The 25,536-nt window shown below is 42.4% G+C and overlaps 3 protein-coding genes across 4 annotated transcripts; 2 read left to right on the top strand and 1 right to left on the bottom strand.

The window, feature by feature from the left end:
* Nucleotides 1–3,795: 3,795 nt before the first annotated feature.
* On the top strand, nt 3,796–14,631 carry LOC106576198 (inter-alpha-trypsin inhibitor heavy chain H2). The gene is made up of 20 exons (XM_014153190.2): nt 3,796–4,262; nt 4,545–4,574; nt 5,167–5,205; nt 6,175–6,347; nt 6,477–6,581; nt 6,798–6,960; nt 7,163–7,399; nt 7,517–7,633; nt 7,844–8,012; nt 8,227–8,352; nt 8,533–8,714; nt 8,917–9,102; nt 9,816–9,955; nt 10,129–10,301; nt 10,445–10,579; nt 12,998–13,111; nt 13,193–13,394; nt 13,548–13,720; nt 13,932–14,043; nt 14,259–14,631. The coding sequence occupies exons 1-20, from the start codon at nt 4,170–4,172 to the stop codon at nt 14,407–14,409; spliced, it is 2,820 nt and encodes a 939-aa protein (XP_014008665.2). The 5' UTR covers nt 3,796–4,169; the 3' UTR covers nt 14,410–14,631.
* A 4-nt stretch (nt 14,632–14,635) lies between these two features.
* On the bottom strand, nt 14,636–20,753 carry LOC106576199 (DNA/RNA-binding protein KIN17). The gene is made up of 12 exons (XM_014153191.2): nt 20,491–20,753; nt 20,109–20,203; nt 19,891–19,934; nt 19,648–19,770; nt 19,367–19,551; nt 17,997–18,045; nt 17,816–17,873; nt 17,568–17,685; nt 17,344–17,463; nt 15,500–15,599; nt 15,269–15,369; nt 14,636–15,126 (listed from the first exon to the last, which is right to left on the bottom strand). Exons 1-12 carry the CDS (start codon nt 20,602–20,604, stop codon nt 15,064–15,066), a joined length of 1,170 nt encoding a protein of 389 aa, XP_014008666.1. The 5' UTR covers nt 20,605–20,753; the 3' UTR covers nt 14,636–15,063.
* A 23-nt stretch (nt 20,754–20,776) lies between these two features.
* Nucleotides 20,777–25,142, top strand: LOC106576202 (ATP synthase subunit gamma, mitochondrial). Of its 2 annotated transcripts, XM_014153193.2 has the most exons (9): nt 20,777–20,888; nt 21,489–21,523; nt 21,710–21,841; nt 22,248–22,455; nt 22,589–22,732; nt 22,920–22,984; nt 23,759–23,914; nt 24,204–24,300; nt 24,930–25,142. In XM_014153193.2, the coding sequence occupies exons 1-9, from the start codon at nt 20,848–20,850 to the stop codon at nt 24,931–24,933; spliced, it is 882 nt and encodes a 293-aa protein (XP_014008668.1). In that variant the 5' UTR covers nt 20,777–20,847; the 3' UTR covers nt 24,934–25,142. The 2 variants fall into 2 exon arrangements, with proteins under 2 accessions (XP_014008668.1, XP_014008669.1); XM_014153194.2 differs by lacking the exon at nt 24,930–25,142 and having other exon boundaries at nt 24,204–24,304.
* The last annotated feature ends 394 nt before the right edge of the window (nt 25,143–25,536 follow it).

Consider the following 25,536-nt stretch of genomic DNA (forward strand, 5'->3'; position numbering starts at 1 on the left):
AAGATGAAAATGTAGACTCAATTGGGCACTTTGTGATAGAAGCACCAAATTTGGCACATAGGTTAATTAATGTACCCTGGAAAGATATAGATATGGAGCCGCCCCAGATTTTGCCCTTGGGGACCTGGCAGCCACTAAAATAAAAAGTTACTCCAAAATATGGGCTAGTAATCTACGCACAACAGTACCGGTGCCAGAACGAATCAGTTGGAAAGGCATTTGATTTCTATAGGCGGGCCCATTTTTTTCACAGGACCTCCTGTGTGCACATGCTTGTCCTTGCACAAATTTGTCTAATGGGTGTTATAATAAAGACCATAGACAGCTTGTTTGGGGAAGCTTACAATTTCTCCAATTTATCCTACCATTTCTACCTATCTGTGTGCCAGATTTGATTATTTTAATATGCATATTTTCATGGAACAGTTTCATTTCAATAATAATGTTTTAGTTTAAAAAAATTATTGTCATGTGGTTACTCTTAAAAATCTTAATTAAAATGATACAAATCTAAAAGACAAATTACATTTATGCAAGAGCACCAGAAATTAGCACATGGAACTCAGAGTTAGCCTATCGGCCAATGCAGTAGTAGCCCTGTAACTTCCATCATCAACTAAGTAAAATACATAGGCCTAGAGCCTATGGGGCAGCAGGTAGCCTAGTGGTTAGAGCGTTGGGCCAGTAACCGAAAGATTGCTATATCAAATCCCCGAGCTGACAAGGTCAAAAAAAAATATGTTCTGCCCCTGAAAAAGGCAGTTAACCCACTGTTCCTAGCCTGTTGTTGTAAATAAGAATTTGTTCTTAACTAACTTGCCTAGTTAAAAAAAAGCAGACAAATAAAAACACAGAAAATATCCTGATTAATATACAGGTTTCAATCACTTTAATCTCTCTACTCCCTTTCTAATTGTCTTGATTTGAGCTATTGCTAGGGAAGTGCAACATTGTATCAACTCAGAAGGTTGGTGTGCTGAGGTCGCACACACTCCCTCAATGCTATTAGGATAGAGAAACAAACATTGACAAAACTCCTAAATGATTCAGCTCAACTTTATTATCCCACCAGGGGGAAATTCATTTGGCCATAATACACAATAGAATTCATTCAAAGTGCTATAGCCACACATTTAAAGTGAAAGTGCAACATACTGTATACTTGAGGAACCAACAGACTGTCTATTATACAACCTAATGGCTGTTGGAATAAAAGAGTCCCCATATCTATCTGTTTTAATTTTCTTTCCGCTTGTCCGGCTGCTGCTGTGACTGAATTTTGAGTGAAGGGGATGAGTACTCTCCTGTTAAATGCTTTCAAGTTTTGTGTACAGGGTGGAAGCTGAATCTTGAACTATATTATACCAATTATTCTACCCGCCGTCTTAATCAAGGGCTGAATCATTTCCAAACATGCATATCACACCAAAGGACAGCACACTCTGCAGGAGATTTATAGAACATTTGTAAGATTTGGCGGTTTACATTAAAATGGTTCAGTTTGGGTAAAAAAAATACATTCTCTGTTGGTTATTTTTATTTGTATTTATTTAACTAGGCAAGTCAGTTAAGAACAAAATCCTATTTACAATGACAGCCTAAACCTAACCCAGAAGTAGCTGGGCCAATTGTCAACCGCCCTATGAGACTCCCAATCACAGCCTGGAATCAAACCAGGGTCAGTAATGACACCTCTAGCACTGAGATGTAGTGCCTTAGACCGCTGTGCCACTCTGGAGCCCTACGCTATGAAAGAAACCAAAACCTGCTTCTCACAAGTATAGCAGGTTGTGAATTTTGCTAACAACATTCCACTCCGAGAATGAGAACCGTAAATGACTGTAATGCATGCATTAAGAGTAATGAATGTAACCAAATGACGGGGATAAACGCTACATTTACTAGGTCTACTGGTTACATACAGTGAGGGAAAAAAGTATTTGATCCCCTGCTGATTTTGTACGTTTGCCCACTGACAAAGAAATGATCAGTCTATAATTTTAATGGTAGGTTTATTTGAACAGTGAGAGACAGAATAACAAAACAAAATCCAGAAAAACGCATGTCAAAAATTGTATAAATTGATTTGCATTTTAATGAGGGAAATAAGTATTTGACCCCCTCTCAATCAGAAAGATTTCTGGCTCCCAGGTGTCTTTTATACAGGTAACGAGCTGAGATTAGGAGCACACTCTTAAAGGGAGTGCTCCTAATCTCAGTTTGTTACCTGTATAAAAAAAACAGTGTTTTTCTGTCTCTTTCTCACATGCTTTTTATCCTCGAACAATTTGCATTTACATTTCTGAATTAGTGGAAAACATTTCCGAACGCATTTCAGCGGACATTGAAGTTGAACTTCGATGGTGAAATAAACCTGTGTATTCTTGACATGTATTCCTTAGGTTCATGTCTTATTTTTTGGATTACACAGTTCCTCTGTAGTTCTACAGGAGTCGTGGCTGAAGAACTGGTCACGTCAGATAAAGTGGTTCATCTCCCAGTACAGCCAGCCAGTACCTGGCAGGGGATGAGTAGTCCACTCTGGTTGGTATACAGAGGGAAGTCAGGCTCAGCGCTCTGATTTTCATTAAACTGTCAGACAAGCAAAAGCCCCCCATGGTCAGGGAGCGCTGTAAAACATGGAAGAGGCCAGGAATTGTAGCATGTGAAGGCACCCCCACGGGGCAAGTGGCATTTGACCTCAGAAGACCAGATGGCAGCAGCCATGACCATCCTGTGTCTTTTTGATTGATAATGTGAATGAACTGTGCCAACCAGGGTTGGGGTCAATTCCATTTTAAATCAGTCAATTCAGGGAGTTAACTGAAATTCCAATTCCAACTCCAATTTATCTCACAGAAGGCAGTAAGGAAAGTTGAAAATGAAATGGAATTTCAGTTTACTTTCTGAATTGACTCAATTTAAAAGGAATTGACCACAACACCGATGCTCATAATTAAATCAAACGATAAGATCAGATTACTATTTTAATTCACATTTAAATATAATTATAAAATTGTGGTGTGTGTTTTTTTTATTGAGATTTCTTTATTGGAAAATACTAATGTATATGTACATTTTCAAACATTTGTGTACTGTATAATACTGGGAAAATAAAAAATATCTAATATAGTAGCATTTGATATTGCTATGTTACAGTGGTGCATGTCAGAGACAGAGGTCTGGATGGTAAGGTGTGTCCCCTCAGCACCACACTCCCTCAAAAACTAAACCCAGCTGCATGATTCCCCCAGAGAGCTTGCGAGAGACTCCCTACGATTGGTCAATTAATAATTCAGGAACAGTGTTTCCACCTTAAAGGAATAATCCACTCAAAAACGATTTTAAAAAATGCATTAGTCCGCTGTTGATACAGTCCCAAAGTGTTTTGCATGTCAGCAATCAAGCAATCAAGCGATTTGCATTATCATGATGATGTGGCAAGTTACAATGTGCTTTTTGAAAGTCCCATATCTTGAAAACTTGATTGCTCACATGCAAAACATTTTGGGACCGTATCAACAGTGAACTACAAATACCAAAATATTGTTTTTTAGTGGATTATTCCTTTAATGCAGTGTACACCCAGCATGGTGCCAAAGGTCCATTTTTCCCCTCTATTTCTGTTTTTGTTCTATTGTTATTGCACAGCAAAAAGGGAATTGACGTGACCTCACAGTGATTGCCATGCAAAATGGCCAAATATGGCGTCAAATGGAATGTTTGAACTCTGTCTAAAGTCCAAACGTTAGCTCCACTGCACGTGGCCAATCCACAGGTATTATTATGATCACATAGAGAGAGGAAACTACTGCTACAGCATGCCAGCATTTAAATCTATACATACCAGCATTGGAAACCCAGTTCTGATTGTCTGTGCGTGTTGCAGACTTTAGGCCTACATAAATCAACGAGAAATACAGCCCTAAACCGAACCTGTACGATCCCAAATATGCTGTATTTACCCTCCTGCACAGCAGGTCAAGTTTCAAAGTTTCCCTCTCTGGGTTACGTGAAACACAACAAATATTGACTGGGGCCACGCTTCTATCAGCACTCAGTGGATTTTTAACCCTCATTTTGGGATCTCTCTGCTCCCTCTTGGGTCCCGGCTGAAGGACTATATCTGGGAGTGCTAAACCTCAGGCACCACATACAGGCCTGGAACCATGAGATGCCTGGCTCTCCTCCTAGGCCTGCTGGTCCTACACCAAACCCACTGCTTTGAGTTTGTGGTCGAGGGAGAGTGGGAGACAGAAACGGTGAGTTCATGTTTTTCAATATCAACTGTTATACGATAACGAGATTGTTTTATAGATGTGTCTTAATTGCCTTAATGCTTATGGTCCCCAGGAAGAGTAGCTACAGCCAATGGGGAACCTTAAAAATACAAATAAAATTTGTGTAGATGCAGCCTTCTCTCTATCAAATGTGTTTTTTGATAACGTTCCTATAACAGAACTATATTTTATGTGACGTCCATGTGACTGATTAATGTACAACTTTTATTCTTTATTTTACAAACGGCCCTTTTGTTCTACCAGTCATTAGAGGAACAACATGGACGATTTAAGGTGAGATGAAACTGTTCTTTTCTTTTTTCAAACAATTTGTCTGAATTAATGTTATATAATGTCATAGTTTACTATTCACAATCGTTAATAATCTGCATTTCTTATATTCAATATGACATTGATTCAATAATGCAACAGATTATGAGGGAAATTATCCTGTCTTGAGGTGGGTTTTTGGTTTTGCCCAGTTACAGAAATAGAATACCAACAACATGTAAAAGCAAGCAATCTGCTTCATTGACCTCTGAACTATTGATAAAGGGGTTACGTAGAGGTCAATGGATTGAACCAAATGACAGTCCTATAAGGTCAATATAGGCTTACTGACAATTCAGCATTTTTATTTAGAATGTCGATAGAATTGTTATGCCATTATCACCTACCGATAGTTACTGTTACATATGAAACATTTTCTTTCTGAGGGCAGTATGGGACAGTACAGATACTTCTGCATCCGCATTGCTTGCTATTTGGGGTTTTAGAATGGGTATCTGAAAAGCCCTTTGTGACAACTGCTGATGTAAAAAGAGATTTATAAAATACATTAGCTTGATTGATTGATACAGAGCTGATTGTTTCGGTGTGTTTCCAGAGGGCGATATTGACCAGTGAGGAGCAAGAAGACTTTGAGGTAGGTTTCTCTCTCTGGTCTCTGCTTGATGTTCGACCCCTCTGTCCACTGTGACAGAGTTTAGTCCTCTTATCTACAAATCAATGGTCCTGTTTGATGAGAATCCGCTGACAGACAGGTTATTGACTTCACTCTGCAGTTGCTACATCCATTTAACGTTTCTGTGGTAAAATGTGTCATTTTCTTTCTCAGAATTCTCAGCCTGTTATACACTGAGTATACCAAACATTAGGAACACCTTCCTAACATTGAGTTGCACCTCCTTTTGCCACCAGAACAGCCTCAATTCATCATGGCATGGATTCTACAAGGTGTCGAAAGCATTCCACAGGGATGCTGGCCCATGTTTACTCCAATGCTTCCCACAGTGGTGTGTCAATTTGCCTGGATGTCCTTTGGGTGGTGGACCATTCTTGATACACACAGGAAACTGTTGAGTGTTAAAAGCCCAGCAGCGTTGCAGTTCTTGACACAAACCGCTGCGCCTGGCACCTACTACCATACTTCGTTCAAAGGCACTTAAATATTTTGCTTTGTCCGTTCACCCTCTGAACGGCACACATACATAATCCACATCTCAATTGTCTCAAGGCTTAAAAATCCTTTAGCCTGTCTCCTCCCTTTCGTCTACACTGATTGAAATGTATTTAACAAGTAACATCAACAAGGATTTCACCTGGATTCACCTGGTCGGTCTGTGTCATGGATAGAGCAGGTGTTCTTTAGGTTATTTGTACTCAGTGTATAAGTAGATACTCCAAAGAAGCATGTTTCCTATCCATTTTTCAATCAGATATTTAGATTTGTAGATGACGAGAAAAAAATCTGTTCCCCGAAACTACTTGTTTTATGTGGTTTAGATGTAAAGATGTAGAGAGTTTGACTCACAATTCATATGCAACGGCACTCATCCCTAGTCGATGACATCACAGCCAAAGTCAGTCTCACATGCTCCACCTCTCTCTGTAGGCCATCCGGGGTGATGACATCACAGTTAAGAGCTACAAGGTGGAGAGCCGCATCACGTCGCGGTTCTGCCACACCACGGTCAAGAGCTCTGTGGTCAACTCTGGTCCAAATGCCCAGAGCATTGGCTTCAACGTCCAGATCCCCAAACGAGCCTTCATCACCAACTTCACCATGTGAGCCAACCGTCTCAATCACGATAAAAATCAAAATCTCAATTCTCAGTCACAATGTCACAATCACACTGAAATACAATCCTCGACTTAATGGAAAGAGCTGGAGACTATGTTGTGTCCTGTTTTTAGGAATGTGAATGGGATCATGTTTGTGGGCTCAGTGAAGGAGAAGACTGTGGCTAGGAACCTCTACGCTCAGGCTAGAGCCAGAGGGAAGGCCGCAGGCCTCGTCAGGTACCGTACAACCCACAATGCACCATGGCTATGGTATTTAGTGTAGCTATACTGAAGAATGACATCTTGGACAATACAGGGAAATGGGTTCCCACCCATATTTTGACCATTATGCCATTCATAATGGTCTATGCTGTGTGTAACAAACATTGTTGTTGCATAAGACCTTTCTAGTGTCCTGTAACTGACTATAGAGCTGGTAATGCTACACCACAGGGCTAACTCCCAGGACATGGAGACCTTTAAGACGGAGGTCCACGTGCCTCCTGGCAGTAAGATAGAGTTTGAGTTGCACTACCAGGAAATGATGCAGAGGAAGCTGGGCTTCTATGAACACTCACTACACCTGCAGCCTGGACGACTGGTGCCCCAGTTCCAGGTGAGAAAGCTTGCCTGTGTGTGTGTGTGTGTGTGTGTGTGTGTGTGTGTGTGTGTGTGTGTGTGTGTGTGTGTGTGTGTGTGTGTGTGTGTGTGTGTGTGTGTGTGTGTGTGCGTACCTGTGTGTGGTATTTAACGACTGTATTTGATAGGTCAGTGCCTCTGTGTCAGTGTGTTTGAGCCTTCTCCCTGTCTCTCTGCAGGTGGATGTGTATATCTATGAGCCCAGCGGCATCGCCTCTGTGGAGACACTGAACACCTTGGGAGAGCATTTCAGCGGCATGGCCAAACTCACCTCCTCGAAGGACAAGGCTCACGTGGTGTTCAAGCCTTCGCTCCCGCAGCAGAGGAAGTGTGAGAACTGCACCACCAGCGCTATCGATGGCATCTTTACCGTCAAATACGACGTCCTGAGAGACAGCAACGCCGGGGAACTGCATGTGGGTACACACACTGACAGAAACACACGCAGTAACACAGTCTTTGTGTCACTTCACTTTGTAACAGAAATGTAATACAGGAAGTATTGGTCACTGTTATTTCACTGTTTCTCCTAGGTTTCTGATGGGCATTTTGTGCATTTCTTCGCCCCGGCCAATCTCTCCCCCCTTCCGAAAAACATTGTCTTCGTCATTGACGTCAGTGGATCTATGTGGGGAGTCAAGATGAAGCAGGTGTGTGACGTAACCATAGACAAACTCACAGGGGTCAATCTGTGCCCCATCAGTCGCACATCTCTCTTCTCTCACAACCGGGAGAGTCTGCCTGACAAATGCAACACTGCCCTTATGTGGGTATTCTGTGAAGCTGCACTGAAATGACTGTCCAATCTAATGTATGACTTTATCTCTCTCTCTCTTGCTCTATAACTCTCTCTCCCTCAGACTGTGGAGGCTATGCAGACCATATTGGATGACCTGACCATGGATGACTACTTCAGCATTGTTGACTTCAACCACAACGTGCGCTGCTGGAGCGAGGAGCTGGTTCCAGGCAGCACCATACAGGTGGCTGAGGCCAAGAAATACATCCAGAACATCAAACCCAACGGAGGTGAGAGAAGGACGGAGAGAGAAGGGAGGGATGAAAGAAAGAGAGTGACAGAGAAAGAGAGAGATGTGGAGGAGTATAAGGAAGTAGAGGGTTGGATGGAATTAAGTAATGGGGAGAGACAGAGGAAAGAGGAAGAGAGGACAGAGTGGTGGATAACGAAAGGCTGTCTGGATGTGTATCTGATTGGCTCTCACTGCCCTTTGACACGATCCAGGCACCAATATCAACGAGGCATTGATGAGGGCGGTGCAGATGCTGGTGAAGGCGTCCAATCAGGGCATGATCGACCCACGCTCTGTCTCCATGATCATGCTGGTGTCTGATGGAGACCCCACTGTCGGTGAGACATCACACCGCTGCTGATCCCAAAACAGACACTGACTGACTTTTCATCACCCACCGCATACCACTTCACCCCCCTTTATTTTCACCCTCACACCCCATCTAATAACCTCTAGTGGTGTACTGCCCTTCATAATGTTGTGCTACCGTCATCCACCATCTCTCCCTCTCTGTGTAGGAGAGATCAAGCTCAGCGCCATCCAGAAGAATCTGAAGAAGGTCATGAGGGAGGAGTTCTCTCTCTTCTCATTGGGCATCGGCTTCGATGTCGACTACGACTTCCTGGAACGCATCGCCATGGAGAATAGGGGCGCGGCCCAGAGGATCTACACCAGCCACGACGCCTCAGATCAGATACGGGTACAACAGACCCCTGTCCCTAAAACTCCCATTCATCCTTCTCTCCCTAATCCTGCATACAGTTGCATCACTACTCCTCCTCCATCCATGTATGACTACTTCTCCTCTGAATTCTCCTCCTATTCTTGTGTAAAACACTCTATCTTCACCGCCTCTCTCACCCTGCCATCTCTGACCTCCCTCCTCCGTTAACCCCCTCCAGCGGTTCTACAGCCAGGTCTCGTCTCCCCTCCTGAGGAAGATCACGGTTCAGTTCCCAGAGGACTCTGTCTCTGACGTCACCCAGAACCACTTTGATAAGTACTTCAGTGGCTCAGAGCTGGTGGTGGCTGGGAAGGTGCTGCCCTCTGACTCCACTACTCTAAACAGCTTCACCACTGCATCCGCTGTGAGTCATACATACACATCCACGCATGCACACTAATACACACAGTGGTGGAAAAAGTACCCAAAAGTCATACTTGAGTAAAAGTAAAGATACCTTAATAGAAAATGACTCGAGTAAAAGTGAGTCACCCAGTAAAATGCAACTTGAGTAAAAGTCTAAAAGTATTTGGTTTTAAATACACTTAAGTATCAAAAGTAAATGTAATTGAAAAAAATATACTTAAGTATCAAAACTAAAAGCAAAAGTATAAATCATTTGAAATTGCTTATATTAATCAAACCAGATAGCCGGGGGCACACTCCAACAATCAGACATAATTAACAAACAAAACATTTTTGTTTAGTGAGTCCGCCAGATAAGAGGCAGTAGGGATGACCAGGGATGTTCTCTTGATAAGTGGGGGAATTTTAAATTTTGCTGTCCTGCAAAGCATTCAAAATGTAAAAAGTACTTTTGAGTGTCAGGGAAAATGTATGGAGTAAAAAGTACATACTTTTATTTAGGAATGTAGTGAAGTAAATGTAAAAGTTGTCAAAAATATAAATAGTAAAGTAAAGTACAGTACAGATACCCGAAAAAACGACTTAAGTAATACTTTCAAATAGTTTTACTTAAGTACTTTACAGCACTGCATACACACACACACACACACACGCACAGGTACACACACTCACCTGTGTCCTACCCTCTCTCTGTCCCCCTCTTCTTCCCAGGATCGTCTGGACCTGTCCCTACAGACTGAAGCAGACTACCTGGAGCTAGACGCTGCGCTGGCCCAGCAGCAGCATTCCTTCACTGGCTTCGCCAGACAGATGTGGGCCTACATTACTGTCAACCAGCTACTGGCCGAGAGGTGAGAGAGAGGGAGAAAGGGAGAGAGAGAGAGTTTAACACATCGTTATTTTCAATCTAAGGAGTGAATAAAAAGCTTGTGCTATAAATTGCCAGCACTTTGATACAGACTATAGAGCCTGAATAAACATACAGAGTAACGTTTTGTGAATGTTATATCTCTGTTCCCTGCAGGTCCCTGGCCCCCACTGCTGGTAAGAAGAGGAAGATCACCCAGAGGATCCTGACCCTGGCTGTGGAGCACCAGTTTGTCACGCCCCTCACTGCCCTACTGGTGGAGAGTGAGGAGGCCAAGGAGAGGCTGCTCGCTGACTCCCCTAAGGACCCCAAACAGGGCTGCTGTGCAGGTTCCTGATCCAAAATCACTTGAGTCCCCCCTTTTTTGGTCTTGTAAATGTACATGAGTGCAAGAGAGTGAATGAAGCTATCCCAAACTCGCTGTGTGTGTGTGTGTGTGTGTGTGTGTGTGTGTGTGTGTGTGTGTGTGTAGGAGGATCTGGTATGACTGCTCTTGGAGGAAGGACTCCAGTGCAGATGGTTCACAGCATCCCCCCCTGGGTCCAGATGACCACCCCTGCCCCCCCTAGCCACGCCGAGAGGCCCCTACCAGATCACATCACCATAGGTGACAATAACAACACACACACACACACCTCTATAAACATATGTGCTACAGGATAATACTTCTCTACCTGTCCATATCACCATACTTAATAACACACACATAGCCATACACTGTGTTTTAAAGGGGCAGTGCGGACAAAAATGTGAATTTCCTGTGTTTTATATATATTTCCACACTATGAGGTTGGAATAATGCTGTGAAATTGTGAATATTATGATAATGCACTGTTAGTGTAAGAGCTGTTTGAAAAGTCTGCCTGAAATTTCAGCTTGTTTTGCTGGGTGGGGTTTTTGGACTGCCTGGTGACATCACCAGGTGATATAAGTTAATAGACCAATAACAAAGAGAGTTTGCACTCCTCTCTGCTTATAACAGCTAGTTTTCAGGTTACACATCCCTCCCATTAGGCCCCTCCAATTAGGCCCCTCTCTCAGACCACTCCCAGACAGTCCTAGCTAAATTCTTGCTTGATAAATTGCATTTTGCTAAGAAACATTTTATTTTACTTCAGTGTTGTGATGCAAAGATTCTAGCAAAGTGAATAGTGCTTAGAATTAAAAAGGTATTGTGGGATATTATTCATCCTAATCAGACAGGTTTTTTTATGGACGATACATTGGAGACAATATAAGACAAGTACTGGAAACTGGAAACAGTAGAATACTACGAAAAATCTGGGAAACCATGCCTTATATTCATAGCTGACTTTGAAAAGGCTTTTGATAAAGTACGACTGGAATTTATATATAAATGCCTGGAAAATTTCAATTTTCAACCCTAGGTGTGAAATAGTAAATAATGTCTTCTTCTCAGAAAGTTTTAAACTGTCAAGAGGAGTAAAACAATGGCCATCGAAACGTTAGATATTAAAATCAGAACCAACTTTAATATCAAGGGGTTATAAATCCAGGGCTTAAAAACAAAGGTGTCATTGTAAGCTGATGATTCATGTTTTCTTTTAAATCCACAATTTGGATCTCTCCACAGCCACAAAGAGGATCTAGATACTTTTTTTAACCTCTCTGGATTACAACCAAATTATGATCAGACCATATTATGCATTGGATCACAAACATTTTTAACTTTTACATTACCGTGTAATTTACCAATAAAATGTTCTGACGGTGAAGTGGACATACTTGGTATTCATATCCCGAAAGAAAGAAATTATCTCATTACAATGCATTTTAATAGAAAGTTAGCAAAATAGATAAGATCTTGCTACCGTGGCAAGGAAAATACCTTTCTATTTGTGGAAGAATCACCCTCATTAACTCTAGTCATATCCCAGTTTACCTATTTGCTTATGGCCTTGACTACTGTACACATAGCAACTTGTTTTTTAAATTATATGAGCAAAAAATATTCAATTTTAGTTGGAACGGCAAGCCAGACCAAATTAAACGGGCCTATTTATAAAAATAATATGAATTCGGGGGACATTAATGATTTAATATTAAAGCATTAGACCTCTCACTAAAGGCTTCAGTCATTCAAAAGTTATACTTCAATCCGAACTGGTTCTCTAGCAGATTAGTAAGGATGTCTTACCTCATGTTCAAGAATGGCCTTTTTCCCTTTATTCAGATTACAACCTCTCACTTTCGGTAATTTGGAAATGAAATCATCTCTAAAATATCGCTATTTTTAAGACAAGCCATATAAAGTTGGTTGCAATTTCAGAAAAGACACAACAAATATTATGGTTAAATTCAAATATACTAATTGATTAAAAAAATATATTTTTGGAAAGAATGTTTAGGACTGACGGAGTTGTCACACATGCAGCTAACAAAAATATATGCAAATGTCTGCTGTACTCAAAATTACAACCAAATAATTGCAGCATTACCACAAAAATGGCAGAGGCAAGTGGTAGGGGGAGGAAGTAAGGAACTTGTCTGTCGGCCCTGCATTAAAGACCAAAATTGTCTAAAGAAAATTGCGACACATAAAAAAGTATACCAGTTTCATTTAAGGACCCAAAAAATGACAGCTGTGCCATATAGATTTGCAAAATAGTTGGGAAGAGACTTTCGAAAAACAACTGGATTCAAAACTTGATTTTTTCAATTTAAATTACTATACAAAATTCTTGCAACCAATAGAATGTTATACATATGGGGGATACAGCCATCCCAGTACTGCAGATTTTGCTGCAAAGAGACAGAATCTTTAGATCATTTGTTTTGGTACTGTAACTATTTTTGTTTCTTTTTGACCATTTTAATTGAAAAGAATCACAGTAAGTTCCTTAATTGTTACCCAGAAATGATTTCATATTGAGATAAAAACAGCTGCATTGGGGCATCAACATCACCTACCTCCCTACCTGGCAATTTTGCAGTGGGTAATATTCTCATGTCCATTGTGTCACTATAGTAACGGTTGTCTGTCTGTGTGTTTTCTGTGGGACAGTGGAGAATGACCCTCACTTCATCGTCCACCTGCCTAAAAACAACATGGACGTCTGCTTCAACATCGACTCAGAGCCTGGACACATCCTCAATCTGGTGTCAGACCCCGGTGCAGGTATGTGTGTGTGCATGCAAAAATGTGTGTGTCTGTGCTTGTGTCCTCTTACCTCTATCCTCCGCCCTCGTTGTCCTCTAGGTGTGGTGGTGAATGGCCAGCTGGTTGGCTCTAAGAGGGTGGAGGAGAAAGAGAAGGTGAACACGTACTTTGGCACCATCTCAGTGTTCTACCAGCCTGACGGCATCAGGGTGTCAGTCAGCACCGACCGTATCGACCTGACTGACGGCAGGAACAACCACTCCTTCACCTGGGGAGCCACAGCCGACATCACCCAGGACAGGTACGAACATGCACGCCCGCACACATAGACACACACGAACCGCTGGTCAGGCACCATCAGCCTGTTTTACTGTGGTAAGGTAAAAAAAAAAGGACATTGAAAAGTACACGGTTTCCTGTTTTAACCACATGCTATGATCTCTGTGTGTTTCAGGGTGAAGGTTTCCATAGTGAAGGACTCCAAGGTGATGGTGACGGTGGATGACAAGATCACTGTGATGGTGCTGCTACATCGTGTGTGGAAGAAACACCCAACCCACGTGGACTACCTGGGCCTCTATATCCCCAGCAACAACCAGTACTCCTCTCAGGCCCACGGCCTTATAGGTAGGTCACCAATAATGTTATAATAATGTTATTAGTTGACATATAGAGGCAAGATACCCTACATAATTTGTAAGTCGCTCTGGATAAGAGCGTCTGCTAAATGACTTAAATGTAAATCACCCTTATAGTGAATCCTGCAACAGTATCCCTATATTTAATTGCAGCCTACTTCACTAGGTTTCACTGACCTGTGTGTGTGTGTGTGTGTTAGGTCAGTTTGGCCAGGAGCCAGAGGTGAGGGTGTTTAACCTGCACCAGGGAGCTGACCCTCTGAAGAAGGAGGCCACCATGGAGGTGAAGGGCAACAAGCTGGTCGTCACCAGGTAAAAACACACACTCTCTCATGCACATCCCTGCTGCCAGGTAAACCACACACCATTACAGGAAAAACATCAGCACATCACACATACTCAGTCAGTAAACCTCATCTCTGTTCAGGTAATCCTTCCGCCATATCACACAGCAGGACATAGTGCATAGGAGCGCTAACACAGTGAGGTTTGTAGACGAGGTTGTAACTATTGGATGTGTGTGACAGGGGCTGGCAGAAGGACTACAGACGGGATAATAAACGTGGATCTGATGTCTTCTGCTGGTTCATCCACAACAGTGGCAAAGGCTTCATCGACGGCCATTACACCAACTACCTCGTCCCACGACTCGACAGCTTCCTGCCGCTCCCGCTCTGAGCGACCAATCGCCAGGCACACAGGGGTACCATGTAACCCAGGCAGTCAGAGACAGGGCGTAGTTATAAGGGATATCTTATTCCACAGGTACAGGAGACGCACACATATGCAGCCAATCTGACTAGACACATATCTGTTATTACCTGTTTTCATATCACATCTCTGTCTGACAACTCTCTCTCTCTCTTTATAAAACGTTATAAAAAGCGGTATCAGTATGTATAGCTGTGTGAATGTTTCTTTATTTTCATGAAGACTACACTGCCGGCTTTGAACTTTATGTACACCCACAGACTTCTTAACCAGAACATTCCAATCACTGTTGTATTTCTCAGACCTCATCTTACATGGCAAAATACAAATGTTTTTCAATCAATCATTGTATCAAACAATACATAGGTCAATTGTGTTGTAATATTACAACATTAAAATGTATTTGTAGAGAACCATTTTAATAACAATACAAAATAAAAATATAACTTTTTTCCCACCTAATCATTACTCTAACTCAGGAAGTGATACCTCCATAGAAAATGCATTCTGGGATATTTACAGAAAGTAACTCTGACACAGTAGAGTCCCTCGGCTGATGGGCCTCAGTGGAAGGGTAGGGGCTCTTGGGTTACGCTGTCATGTAACGGAAGTCATGATAGATCAGGCCATTTTGGAGAAATCCTCGTAGGCGATCCCGTCCACCCTCCTCCCTTTCATCCGACCCTGAGGAAGAAAACACACCCTTGTATGAGAAAATAAGAACCATTCATATCATCCCAAAGCAGTTGCTATACCAAATATCTATTACATCACCAAACAGTAGAAACTGATGCATGACGAGAGCCATTTTGTGCCTGGTCCTTACCGAGTCAAGTGTGAGGGTGGCACTGAACTTTCTCTCGTCTATGGAGTCCAGTAGGGCCTCTGTGTCTCGGTACACACCGTTCAGAACCAGGACCCTTTTACCTGTGGGACAGATGAGTTAGATTTGATTATTCGATTTGGCCAGATTACAGATATCCAGTCAAATGTACAGTTTGCAAATGATCAATTTCCTGTGGACATGTGTGTGTAACCATGGCGAGAACTGGGTTACCTGGTGCAGGGATGACCGTCTCCAGGTGACTCTGGTCTAGTTTCAGTTTGTCCCCTGAGTCAATCATCTTCACTACAGCCGTGTATTTATCCTGCACCTCCTACAACACACAACTGTTAGCCTAAATACATACAGTTGAAGTCAGAAGTTTAAATACACTTAGGTTGGAGTCATTAAAAATCGTTTTTCAACCACAGTTTTGTCAAGTCGTTTAGGACATCTACTTTGTGCATGACACAAGTAATTTTTCCAACAATTGTTTACAGACAGATTATTTCACTGTATCACAATTCCAGTGGGTCAGAAATTTACATACACTAAGTTGACTGTGCCTTTAAACAACTTGGAAAATTCCAGAAAATGATGTCATGGCTTTAGAAGCTTCTGATAGGCTAATTGACATAATTTGAGTCAATTGGAGGTTTACCTGTGGATGTATTTCAAGGCCTACCTTCGAACTCAGTGCCTCTTTGCTTGACATCATGGGAAAATCAAAAGAAATCAGACAAGACCTCAGAAAATAATTGTAGACCTCCACAAGTCTGGTTCATCCTTGGGAGCAATTTCCAAATGCCTGAAGGTACCACGTTCATCTGTACAAACAATAGTACGCAAGTATAAACACCATGGGACCACGCAGCCGTCATAACGCTCAGGAAGGAGACGCGTTCTGTCTCCTAGAGATGAATGTACTTTTGTGCAAAAAGTGCAAATCAATCCCAGAACAACATCAAAGGACCTTGTGAAGATGCTGGAGGAAACGGGTACAAAAGTATCTATATCCACAGTAAAACATGTCCAATATCGACATAACCTGAAAGGCCGCTCAGTAACGAAGAAGCCACTGCTCCAAAACTGCCATAAAAAAGCCAGACTACGGTTTGCAACTGCACATGGGGACAAAGATCGTACTTTTTGGAGAAATGTCCTCTGGTCTGATGAAACAAAAATAGAATTGTTTGGCCATAATGACCATCATTATGTTTGGAAGAAAAAGGGAGAGGCTTGCAAGCCGAAGAAAACCATCCCAATCATGAAGCATGGGGGTGGCAGCATCATGTTGTGGGGGTGCTTTGCTGCAGGAGGAACTGGTGCACTTCACAAAATAGATGGCATCATGAGGAAAGAAAATTATGTGGATATATTGAAGCTACATCTCAAGACATCAGTCAGGAAGTTAAAGCTTGGTCGCAAATGGGTCTTCCAAATGGACAACGACCCCAAGCAAACTTCCAAAGTTGTGGCAAAATGGCTTAAGTACAACAAAGTCAAAGTATTGGAGTGGCCATCACAAAGCCCTGACCTCAATCCTATAGAAAATTTGTGGGCAGAACTGAAAAAGCATGTGCGAGCAAGGAGGCCTACAAACCTGACTCAGTTACACCAGCTCTGTCAGGAGGAATGGGCCAAAATTCACCCAACTTATTGTGGGAAGCTTGTGGAAGGCTAAGCAAAACGTTTGACCCAAGTTAAACAATTTAAAGGCAATGCTACCAAATACTAATTGAGTGAATGTAAACTTCTGACCCACTGGGAATGTGATGAAAGAAATAAAATCTGAAATAAATCCTTCTCTCTACTATTATTCTGACATTTCACATTCCTAAAATAAACTGGTGATCTTAACTGACCTAAGATAGGGAATTTTTACTAGGATTAAATGTCAAGAATTGTGAAAAACTGAGTTTAAATGTATTTGTCTAAGGTGTATGTAAACTTCCGACTTCAACTGTATGATATTCTTCTATTGACTACAAACCTCTTATAAGCTACTTAGAACACAAAAAAATGGCCCAATCACCCACCTTGTATATGATCATTAATGTGTGAAACTAATGTGTTACCTTGACGACTCCTTTCTTCTTGTGGTATTTCTCCCCCAGTCTCTTGGTAACAACTTTGATTACAATGCCGGGGTGCAGCCAGTGGTCTGCTCTCACAGACCTCTTCTTCTGCTCCTCCATCTCAACGTAACACAGTACACAAAGGGTTACACGCACACGTGTTTAACACAGAGTTTACTTGACAGTGTTAGATCTGAGAGGGAGAACTGGAAACACTACCGTACCTCCATGATCTCATCCAGGGCTGACTTCTTCTTCTTCTCTTTGGCTTCTGAGGTGGAGGGCGCATCTTTCCTTTTCACTGATCCTGCTGCCTTCAGGGCACTGGGACCCAGGGCCACACTACGGGGAAGAGGTAGACACAGTGTTAATCTGAGTGAAAGAGTGAAATCCCCACAGTGATTTACTTTTGCTGTTTTGCATTGCCATTGATGACGGTGAGTCATTCTTACTGAGCTTCAGATTACTGTACCTGGCTTTAGATGGGCCATCCGCAGAAGAACAGGAGCCCTTGGCCAGATTGAAGGTAACTGAAACATAATCAGAACTATAACCAGCGAGAGATGAGCGGACGTAACGGTGTAATCAGTATCATTTCTGACCAAACGCATCATGAGTTATATCATTAAAAAAAAAAAAAAAAAAAAACATACTTTTCTCTTCTTCACTTTCTCGTTTCAACTCAGTGAAAACCGGTGCTTCCTGAAAAAAAGAGGGACAGGTTGTTTTGATTCCATGACATGTCATAGGTAAACAGTATCTTTGCTGAACAGTAGGGATGTGAATTCTGTCGGAGACTACATCTCTGAGCTTGAGAATGATGTATGGTGTGTGTAGGCGCCAGAGGGCAGACTAAGCATCTATCACTATCTGATATGGAGAGGAATTTATGCTTTTTGTCCCCTCACTTTTGAAATCTCATTCACCTACTTATTAATTTGTCGTTTTTTTGCTAGTAACATTTCTATATTTATCTTTAGAAATTAGCTGAAATATCAAATTAATATAACGCAGCTTTGGATTTCACCCCTGTCTCAAAAGTGAATGGTTGTGAACGTTTGAAACTTTACACAGGAGAGCTGCTCTTCTCCCGCTCCGACCACAGGCCTACATTGCAGCTTGCAAAATGTTTATGAAATTACAACTTTAACCTGTTCATGTAAAAATGACAAAAAGCACTGATTGCTTAAAGCAAAACCCCCAAAACTATTTCTTAAGGTGAACCTGGCAATTGAAAAGCCCCAATCAGAAGTTAGATGTGCAATCAGAAAGATGTGAGTTGTGTCCACTCTGGTAGCCTACACAACTCGAGTAAAACAACTGCCAGTAAAAAAAATTATACAGTGCATTTGGTAACAAAGACCCCACCAATTATATTGGTTGTCACCCAACTAATAAAGCCTAAGATTTGACAATGCAAAAGCCATTTTACAAGCATTTGAATGCTGATTGTGCAGCACAGATATACGAATATTAGATCAGGGATAGGCTCTCGTTGGTGCGAGCTGCTCTGTGCGCAGTTGTTATTTTTTTATTTAACCTTTATTTAACTAGGCAAGTCAGTTAAGAACACATTCTTATTTACAATGACGGCCTGGGAACAGTGGGTTAACTGCCTTGTTCAGGGGCAGAACGACAGATTTATACCATGTCAGCTCGGGGATTCGATCTAGCAACCTTCCGGTTAACGGCCCAACGCTCTAACCACTAGGCTACCTGCCGCCCCGTTATCTGACTTGGAGATCAATGACTGTCATATGAATTGACATGCTTAGTTAGATTGGAAAGGAAACAAATTCAGTCACAAAAGATTAGAGGTCTTTTTGGAAAAACGTTAGTGAACTGGGGGTTTGTAACATTTTTAATTGATTTTATGACGCACTGTATGTTAAACATTTGTGCCGATGTGTATCAGTGAATCCTTACATCCCTAGTAAACATTACCCTTGGCCAGTCCCTGTTCAGCAGACAGAGTGTAATATGACCTCCTAGTCAGAGGAGGGCAGTAGTGGTACTCTCTCACCTCTGGCTCCCTGCCTCCTTGGCCCCGGCGGACCTGCTCCTCTATGAACTTGGCACTGCGCTCCTGGTCATCAAGGTCCTGCTTCTTCTTCCTCTCCAGCTCCTCCTGCCTCCGGATGGTCTCTGGGTCGCGGTCGATGTACTGGATGTACCAGCCTTTGGGCGTCTCATCCACCTTACAGAAACCTGGGAGAAGTCATAAGACACAACAATGTCAGGGATCAGACAGACACAGACAAACACACATAACTTCTGTTCTAAAGGGTATGAGTGTGACAGTACCCTCTTTCCCCAGCCACTTGGTGAATTCAGTGAGAGTCTCCCACTGGGTGGAGTTCATATGGACATGCTCTCTGTCATTGATGTACTCGTTATAGACAATGTTGTTTTGCACTCGCTTGGTTCCTGGAGGGGAGGGAGAGAGATTCAGTCAGGTTGAGGTTTGTCTTACAGTCTCTTTATAAGTAGCTAGTGTAATATTGCATGCACATATAATATATAGTTTCAGAAGAAATCAAATATTACCAAAGCGTCTTCTGATCAGCTCAATAAAGTCATTCTTGAACTCCCTTGGAGAGAGGAAGAGTGGAGAGAGGAGAAAGCAAATAAGTCCACTGGTGGAACACCTCCCATGACTCATCATCACACCATTATTGACATGTCATTTTAACATTTGTTTGGAGACAGTGTTATAGAACACGACATACCAACAGCAAGACCTAAGTAAATGCAGATTGACTCACTGTGAGAAGTTGTCCATGATCTTGTTGGGGTCCTCCGATGCCAGCAGCAGCTGTCTCTGGTGGGACTCGGACATGCAGTGGCATTTGAAGCCATTCTATGGGCAGAAAGGGAAAGCTTGTTCAACCTAAACTAGCTCTTGTCCCGGGCGTTACCATTTGTGTGCAGAGCCTAACTTCTGACATGCCTGATCGAGATCTAGCTAACGTTACTTTCCTGAGGACAATACAGTCTATCTATCTAGCTCACTTGCTAACGTACATGGTTAATTTACATTCTGTCCCAGCGAGTAGGTCGTTTAGGACGCTTGCACCTACTAGCAAATATGCCAAACGTTACGCTATATAACGTTAGATAGCTAACTTAGCTAGCCATCTTTCTTACCTCGTCTCGACATTGTTTCTGGCACATTTGACAATACCATCGCAATTTTTGAAGACCTTTTGCTTTGATCCTATTCCCGATCGCCTTTGGGCTTAGAAAACCCTCTTTCCCCATCTCAAATAATAATCGTCTACATATAAATATGCAAGACAATTATTGAAATTCGAAATAAGACTCGAACACGTTCAGATGTTGTTATGCTCTTCTCCTTCCTCCTAAAAATCTACCGCTTCCGTGGGTATTTCGTCATCAATTTACGTGTACTTTGAAGTAACGCGAGGTTTGTTTTTTCGTCCACTTTTTGCCATTTACCTGCGCTTGCGCAGTCCTGCGAGTCTGACCTTCATCGAAGTAATTATGTTCGCCAGGACCAGCGCGTTGGTGTTCCTCCCACAATGGTAACGTTTTATTAGCAAATTTACGTATATTTGACAACATGATTTTGAGCATTGTGCTGTCGTACACATATATGACAAATATGTACGCCGTATGCGTTGACGAGCCATGTAAAACATTGCAAGGGCGCGCTAACCCGCAGGCCGCTGATTGTGTGTGGTACAGAGTGAATGGTCAAGTTCAGCCGGTGCGGTGGCTAAACTGACATTAGCTTGTTAACCATGTCATTGAAGTGTGTGACAGCTAACTAACGTTGATTAAAAAGTCCTTTTAGTAATTCGTACGATACCAGATGTTTTCAGAACAGCGTTCAGTTCTTGTCAAATTCACTGTTCCTCCCGCTAACTAAGTTATCTTGCATTATCTGGATACACCTAACATGCTAACGTTAGCTAACTGTTAGCTGGTGACATGAACTCTAGTATAACGTTAACTGATTGCTAGTATAGTTGTACAAACAACATTTATTCGCTTATAGGTAGCTAGCTATTTGTATTGGGAGGCAAATAGTTTGTAATCCATGAATTGAGGATGTTCACGTTGTTGCGAATATGCAAAGATAATGTTTCTAATTTACCTAGCTAATTCTGTTTGTTTTGTAGTGGGCAGGTCAGGAACATGGCTACCTTGAAGGACAGTAAGTATTTACCTCGCCATCTCTTTAACTACTCTGTGTTACATAAAACTCACCCTTGAGCTTCCTCTTTAAAGTTTTATGCACAAGTGAAACTTTTGAATCATGATGATATTGTAGCTGTTTTTCTCAATATTATTGAACCTCAAATGTTTAGTCAGTCAGTGGCATCCATCTTTCCCATTCTAGTCACCATCCGTTTGAAGTCCATCAAGAACATCCAAAAGATCACCAAGTCCATGAAGATGGTGGCCGCTGCTAAGTATGCCCGCGCTGAGAGGCAGCTGAAGCCCGCCCGCGTCTATGGAAATGGTGCTTCGGGTATGTCATTGCTCACTCTGCATGTTCTCTATACACACACACACACACACTAAAGTCTAAGGGAATGGATGGTTTCTATGTGAAGTTCATCACTGTCTGTTATTATGGTCCTCTATTAGGACCATAGTGAGAAGGCAGGGGTAGGTCAGGGCCTGTATTCATAGTCTCAGAGTAGGAGTGCTGATCTAGGATCAGTTTAGCCTTTTATATCATAATGAATAAGATTACATGGACAGAGGGGACCTGATCCTGAATTAGCCCTGGTACTGAGGCGCTTCTTGAATACCGTCCCTGTACTGTCAGGGTCGTTTCACACACATTTATTGGAAATGTTTTTGTGGTGTTTGCCAATGGCGTTCAACAAACCTGTTGATGGTCCCTCTTCTCTTGCCTGTGTGTCCTCCAGCCCTGTACGAGAAGGCTGAGATCAAGGCCCCGGAGGGAGTGGCCAACAAGCACCTCCTGATCGGTGTGTCGTCTGACCGTGGTCTCTGTGGTGCCGTCCATTCCAACGTGGCAAAGGCCATCAAGGCCAAGATTGCCAACCTCACTGGCGAGGGCAAGGAGGTGATGGTAGTCAATGTGGGGGACAAGCTGAGGAACATCCTGCAGAGGTACAGAATGATAATCAAGAAATACAGCCATTTTACTGTATGATGCCCACAGCAACAGGTCCAGTCTAGTGGTTTCCTTTGGAATTTAGTTTATTACCATGACAACAGTGTTCCCTCCCTCCTCGTAACCCAGGACACACGGCAATTACCTGCTGCTCAGCTGCAAAGAGGTGGGCCGCAAGCCCCCCACCTTTACTGACGCTTCCATCGTTGCCACAGAGCTGCTCAACATGGGCTACGAGTTTGACCAGGGTGCTGTAATCTACAACAGATTCAGGTATGGATGGACTCCTTCCACAGCCACATTTCAGTGTCTTGTCTCCTCCAAATGGTTTCTTAGTTGAGCCAAAAACTGTTCGTATGGGAAGAATCACGTCAAGTATAGTCCCATCCTTATCCTTCAAAGTACATAGCCAATTATCAGAACAAGTCTTGAATGGCTGTTATTTTCCCCCCTCATTCAGGTCTGTCATCTCCTACAAGACTGATGAGAAGCCTATCTTCTCCATTGATACTGTTGCTAATTCAGGTACAACACTGTTGGTTTGAAGGTCGCTTTAATTCTTTAATCTAAGTTGTTGGGGGGGGGTGTTGCTAAACTGACATATGGAATTGTTTTAAGATGGTCATACTATGGATAATTTAGCTATTTGATTTTAAATTTTAAGACCCCTTTAGGTTTCAAAAGAATGTATACAAATAATATATATTTTTGCCTTGACTATTAAAGCCCATGGAAACGCATTGAATAACACATTCAATGTGTTTGTGAGAATCTCCTTTCAGCAGTGTGGGTCCTATTAGTTTGTTGTCCAAACGGTTCGGACGCTACCAAACAGAAGTTGGCACATCGACAGTACCGACTTCATGCGAGTCTCCTGACATTTGTGTGTGTGTGTGTGGGGGGGGGGCGGGGGGTTGAGGAAAACGAAGACACTATTGTGTTTGTGAGAGTCCCCTTTCCAGAGTGGTTATAATAGCTTTTTAGGCCAAACCGTTTGGACGCTACAGACGTTTTCATGAGAATAACAATTTTTGGGATGTCTCATGGTCTGCCAGCTTTCACTGCAAATGTGTAAGTGCTACATCGGCGGATGCGGTGGATTGAGATGCATCCAGTGCAACAAAAAAAACATATCCAACTTAAACTGACGGATTTTGATGGGGATGTTTTTGGTTAATTAGGTTGACGCACCGGTGTGTCAATCGACTAGGGGGATAAAAATCGACAGGCTGATTTTAAGATGTATGCCCCACAAAATGGCCGACTATCATACGTCTTCTTTTTCAATTTCTGTAACAGAGAACATGGGCATCTATGATGACATTGATGCTGACGTGCTGAGGAACTACCAGGAGTTTGCCCTGGTCAACATCATCTACTTTGGCCTGAAGGAGTCCACAACCAGCGAGCAGAGTGCCAGGATGACCGCTATGGACAGCGCCAGCAAGAACGCCTGTGAGCATCTTCCTCTGCCTCTATAACAACTGGCTTATTTCTCATCTTCCTTACTTGTCTTTTAAGTTGTAGTCTTCCTGCCTGCCTCATAGCACACACAGTAGCTGTCGTCCTTTGTGATTATATTCCTCAGTCTCCCTCTGCTGCTTGATTAACCTAGTGTAATGCCTCTAGGGTTGCCATTGATTTTACAATATCAGCTAATCTGGTTACCAGGTCTGTGTGCCTGCACTGTGATGGCTTTGTTCTCAGATTCATATCAACCCTGGCTCTGTTCTGTCCCCTCCAGCTGAGATGATTGACAAGCTGACCCTCACCTTCAACCGTACCAGGCAGGCTGTCATCACCAAGGAGCTCATTGAGATCATCTCTGGAGCTGCTGCCCTGTGAGTACTGTTCACGCTGTCAGCTTCGTTCTGCCCATATCGCCCTTTCTCTTTCACTCTTTGTCCCTTCCTCTCTGTTTCACTCTCTATCCCTTGGTGTTTAATCTGTCCCCTAAGTAATGTCCCCCCCCCCCCACACACACACAAAACAACCCCACTCATTCTTAACCTTGATTGGTTACCTACATCTTTGAACATTTCCCCAACTTGACTCCTTGCATGAGCCCACCCATTGTTTGTCATTAAACATTTAGTTATTTTTAAGTTTGTTCACTAACCATTTTGTCAACCTTTTTACTCCACTCCAACCCCTCATGTTGGTATCAGGACCTAAATCATGTGATCGTAGGTAACAGCCCCTAAGATGCACAGAAAGGAAGAAGAAAATGTGCTATGCTCAAAGGAGACTGCTAGTGCTTTTTAGTCCAGGACTATGCGGAAAACCATCCCACTGTAGTCTAAGATGGAATAGCTCCCTCTAGGGCCTAGTGTGTTCCATCATGTATCCTGTGTTTTGTTAAAAGCAGAATAGAAAGCCTGTTATTTCCCCACATTTACTGTGATATTTTGTTTGGTATTTTGATTTCATCCCGTTTATCTGAACGCGTGTTTGTTCTGTGTGGTTTCAGATAAATGGACGAGGTCCTACTGCCATCCATCGCCAGTGGTTCTGGCATACATGCTTCTAAGTACTTCAAACGGCTGTCGTCGAGTTTATGAACATTTGTGCTTCTATTTGTAAAATATACGGGGGAAAAATAAACCTCTTACAGAGAAACATGTTCCTTTCAGATGTCCTCCGAGTTCTACTCACAATAAATCCTACTTGAACCCATGAAAAAGATGAGTGTTGAGATGTTTGAACATAAAGTTAGGCTACAGTTTTACATTGCTGTTTTCCTTCTGCCTGAACAATGGAAATGCACTTCCAAATATAGTCTATGGCAGGTATTCCCAAACTGGGGTACGCAATGCTGTCAGGGGTACGCCAAATAAAAATACATTTCAAAGAAATATATTTTAATTTTATTTCCCTTCATTTTCAAACAGCCCATTTATACATTTGGGTGAGTTTTTATTTTTTTCTCTCGCCTGAGTAGCCTCGTTTCACTGCCAAAAATAAAATGAAACCATCTAGTCTTCAGTGAAATAACACAATGTCAAACAATTAACATCCAATCCCATTAACCGTTACTCTCTCGCGGGAATTTCACTAACGGTCTGTATGTTGCCAAA

This window comes from Salmo salar, chromosome ssa17, assembly GCF_905237065.1.
Source record: "Salmo salar chromosome ssa17, Ssal_v3.1, whole genome shotgun sequence".
Lineage (NCBI taxonomy): Eukaryota > Metazoa > Chordata > Actinopteri > Salmoniformes > Salmonidae > Salmo > Salmo salar.

Coding starts and splice junctions, on each gene's coding strand:
- LOC106576199 (XM_014153191.2), bottom strand. CDS start 20,604: ATGGGGAAAGAGGGTTTTCTAAGCCCAAAGGCGATCGGGAATAGGATC. Junction 19,935..20,108: donor ATCATGGACAACTTCTCACA/GTGAGTCAATCT, acceptor CCTCTCTCCAAG/GGAGTTCAAGAATGACTTTA. Junction 19,771..19,890: donor GCTGATCAGAAGACGCTTTG/GTAATATTTGAT, acceptor CCTCCCCTCCAG/GAACCAAGCGAGTGCAAAAC.
- LOC106576202 (XM_014153193.2), top strand. CDS start 20,848: ATGTTCGCCAGGACCAGCGCGTTGGTGTTCCTCCCACAATG. Junction 20,889..21,488: donor TTGGTGTTCCTCCCACAATG/GTAACGTTTTAT, acceptor TTTGTTTTGTAG/TGGGCAGGTCAGGAACATGG. Junction 21,842..22,247: donor CTATGGAAATGGTGCTTCGG/GTATGTCATTGC, acceptor TGTGTCCTCCAG/CCCTGTACGAGAAGGCTGAG.
- LOC106576198 (XM_014153190.2), top strand. CDS start 4,170: ATGAGATGCCTGGCTCTCCTCCTAGGCCTGCTGGTCCTACACCAAACC. Junction 10,302..10,444: donor CAAACAGGGCTGCTGTGCAG/GTTCCTGATCCA, acceptor GTGTGTGTGTAG/GAGGATCTGGTATGACTGCT. Junction 13,112..13,192: donor GGTGTCAGACCCCGGTGCAG/GTATGTGTGTGT, acceptor GTTGTCCTCTAG/GTGTGGTGGTGAATGGCCAG.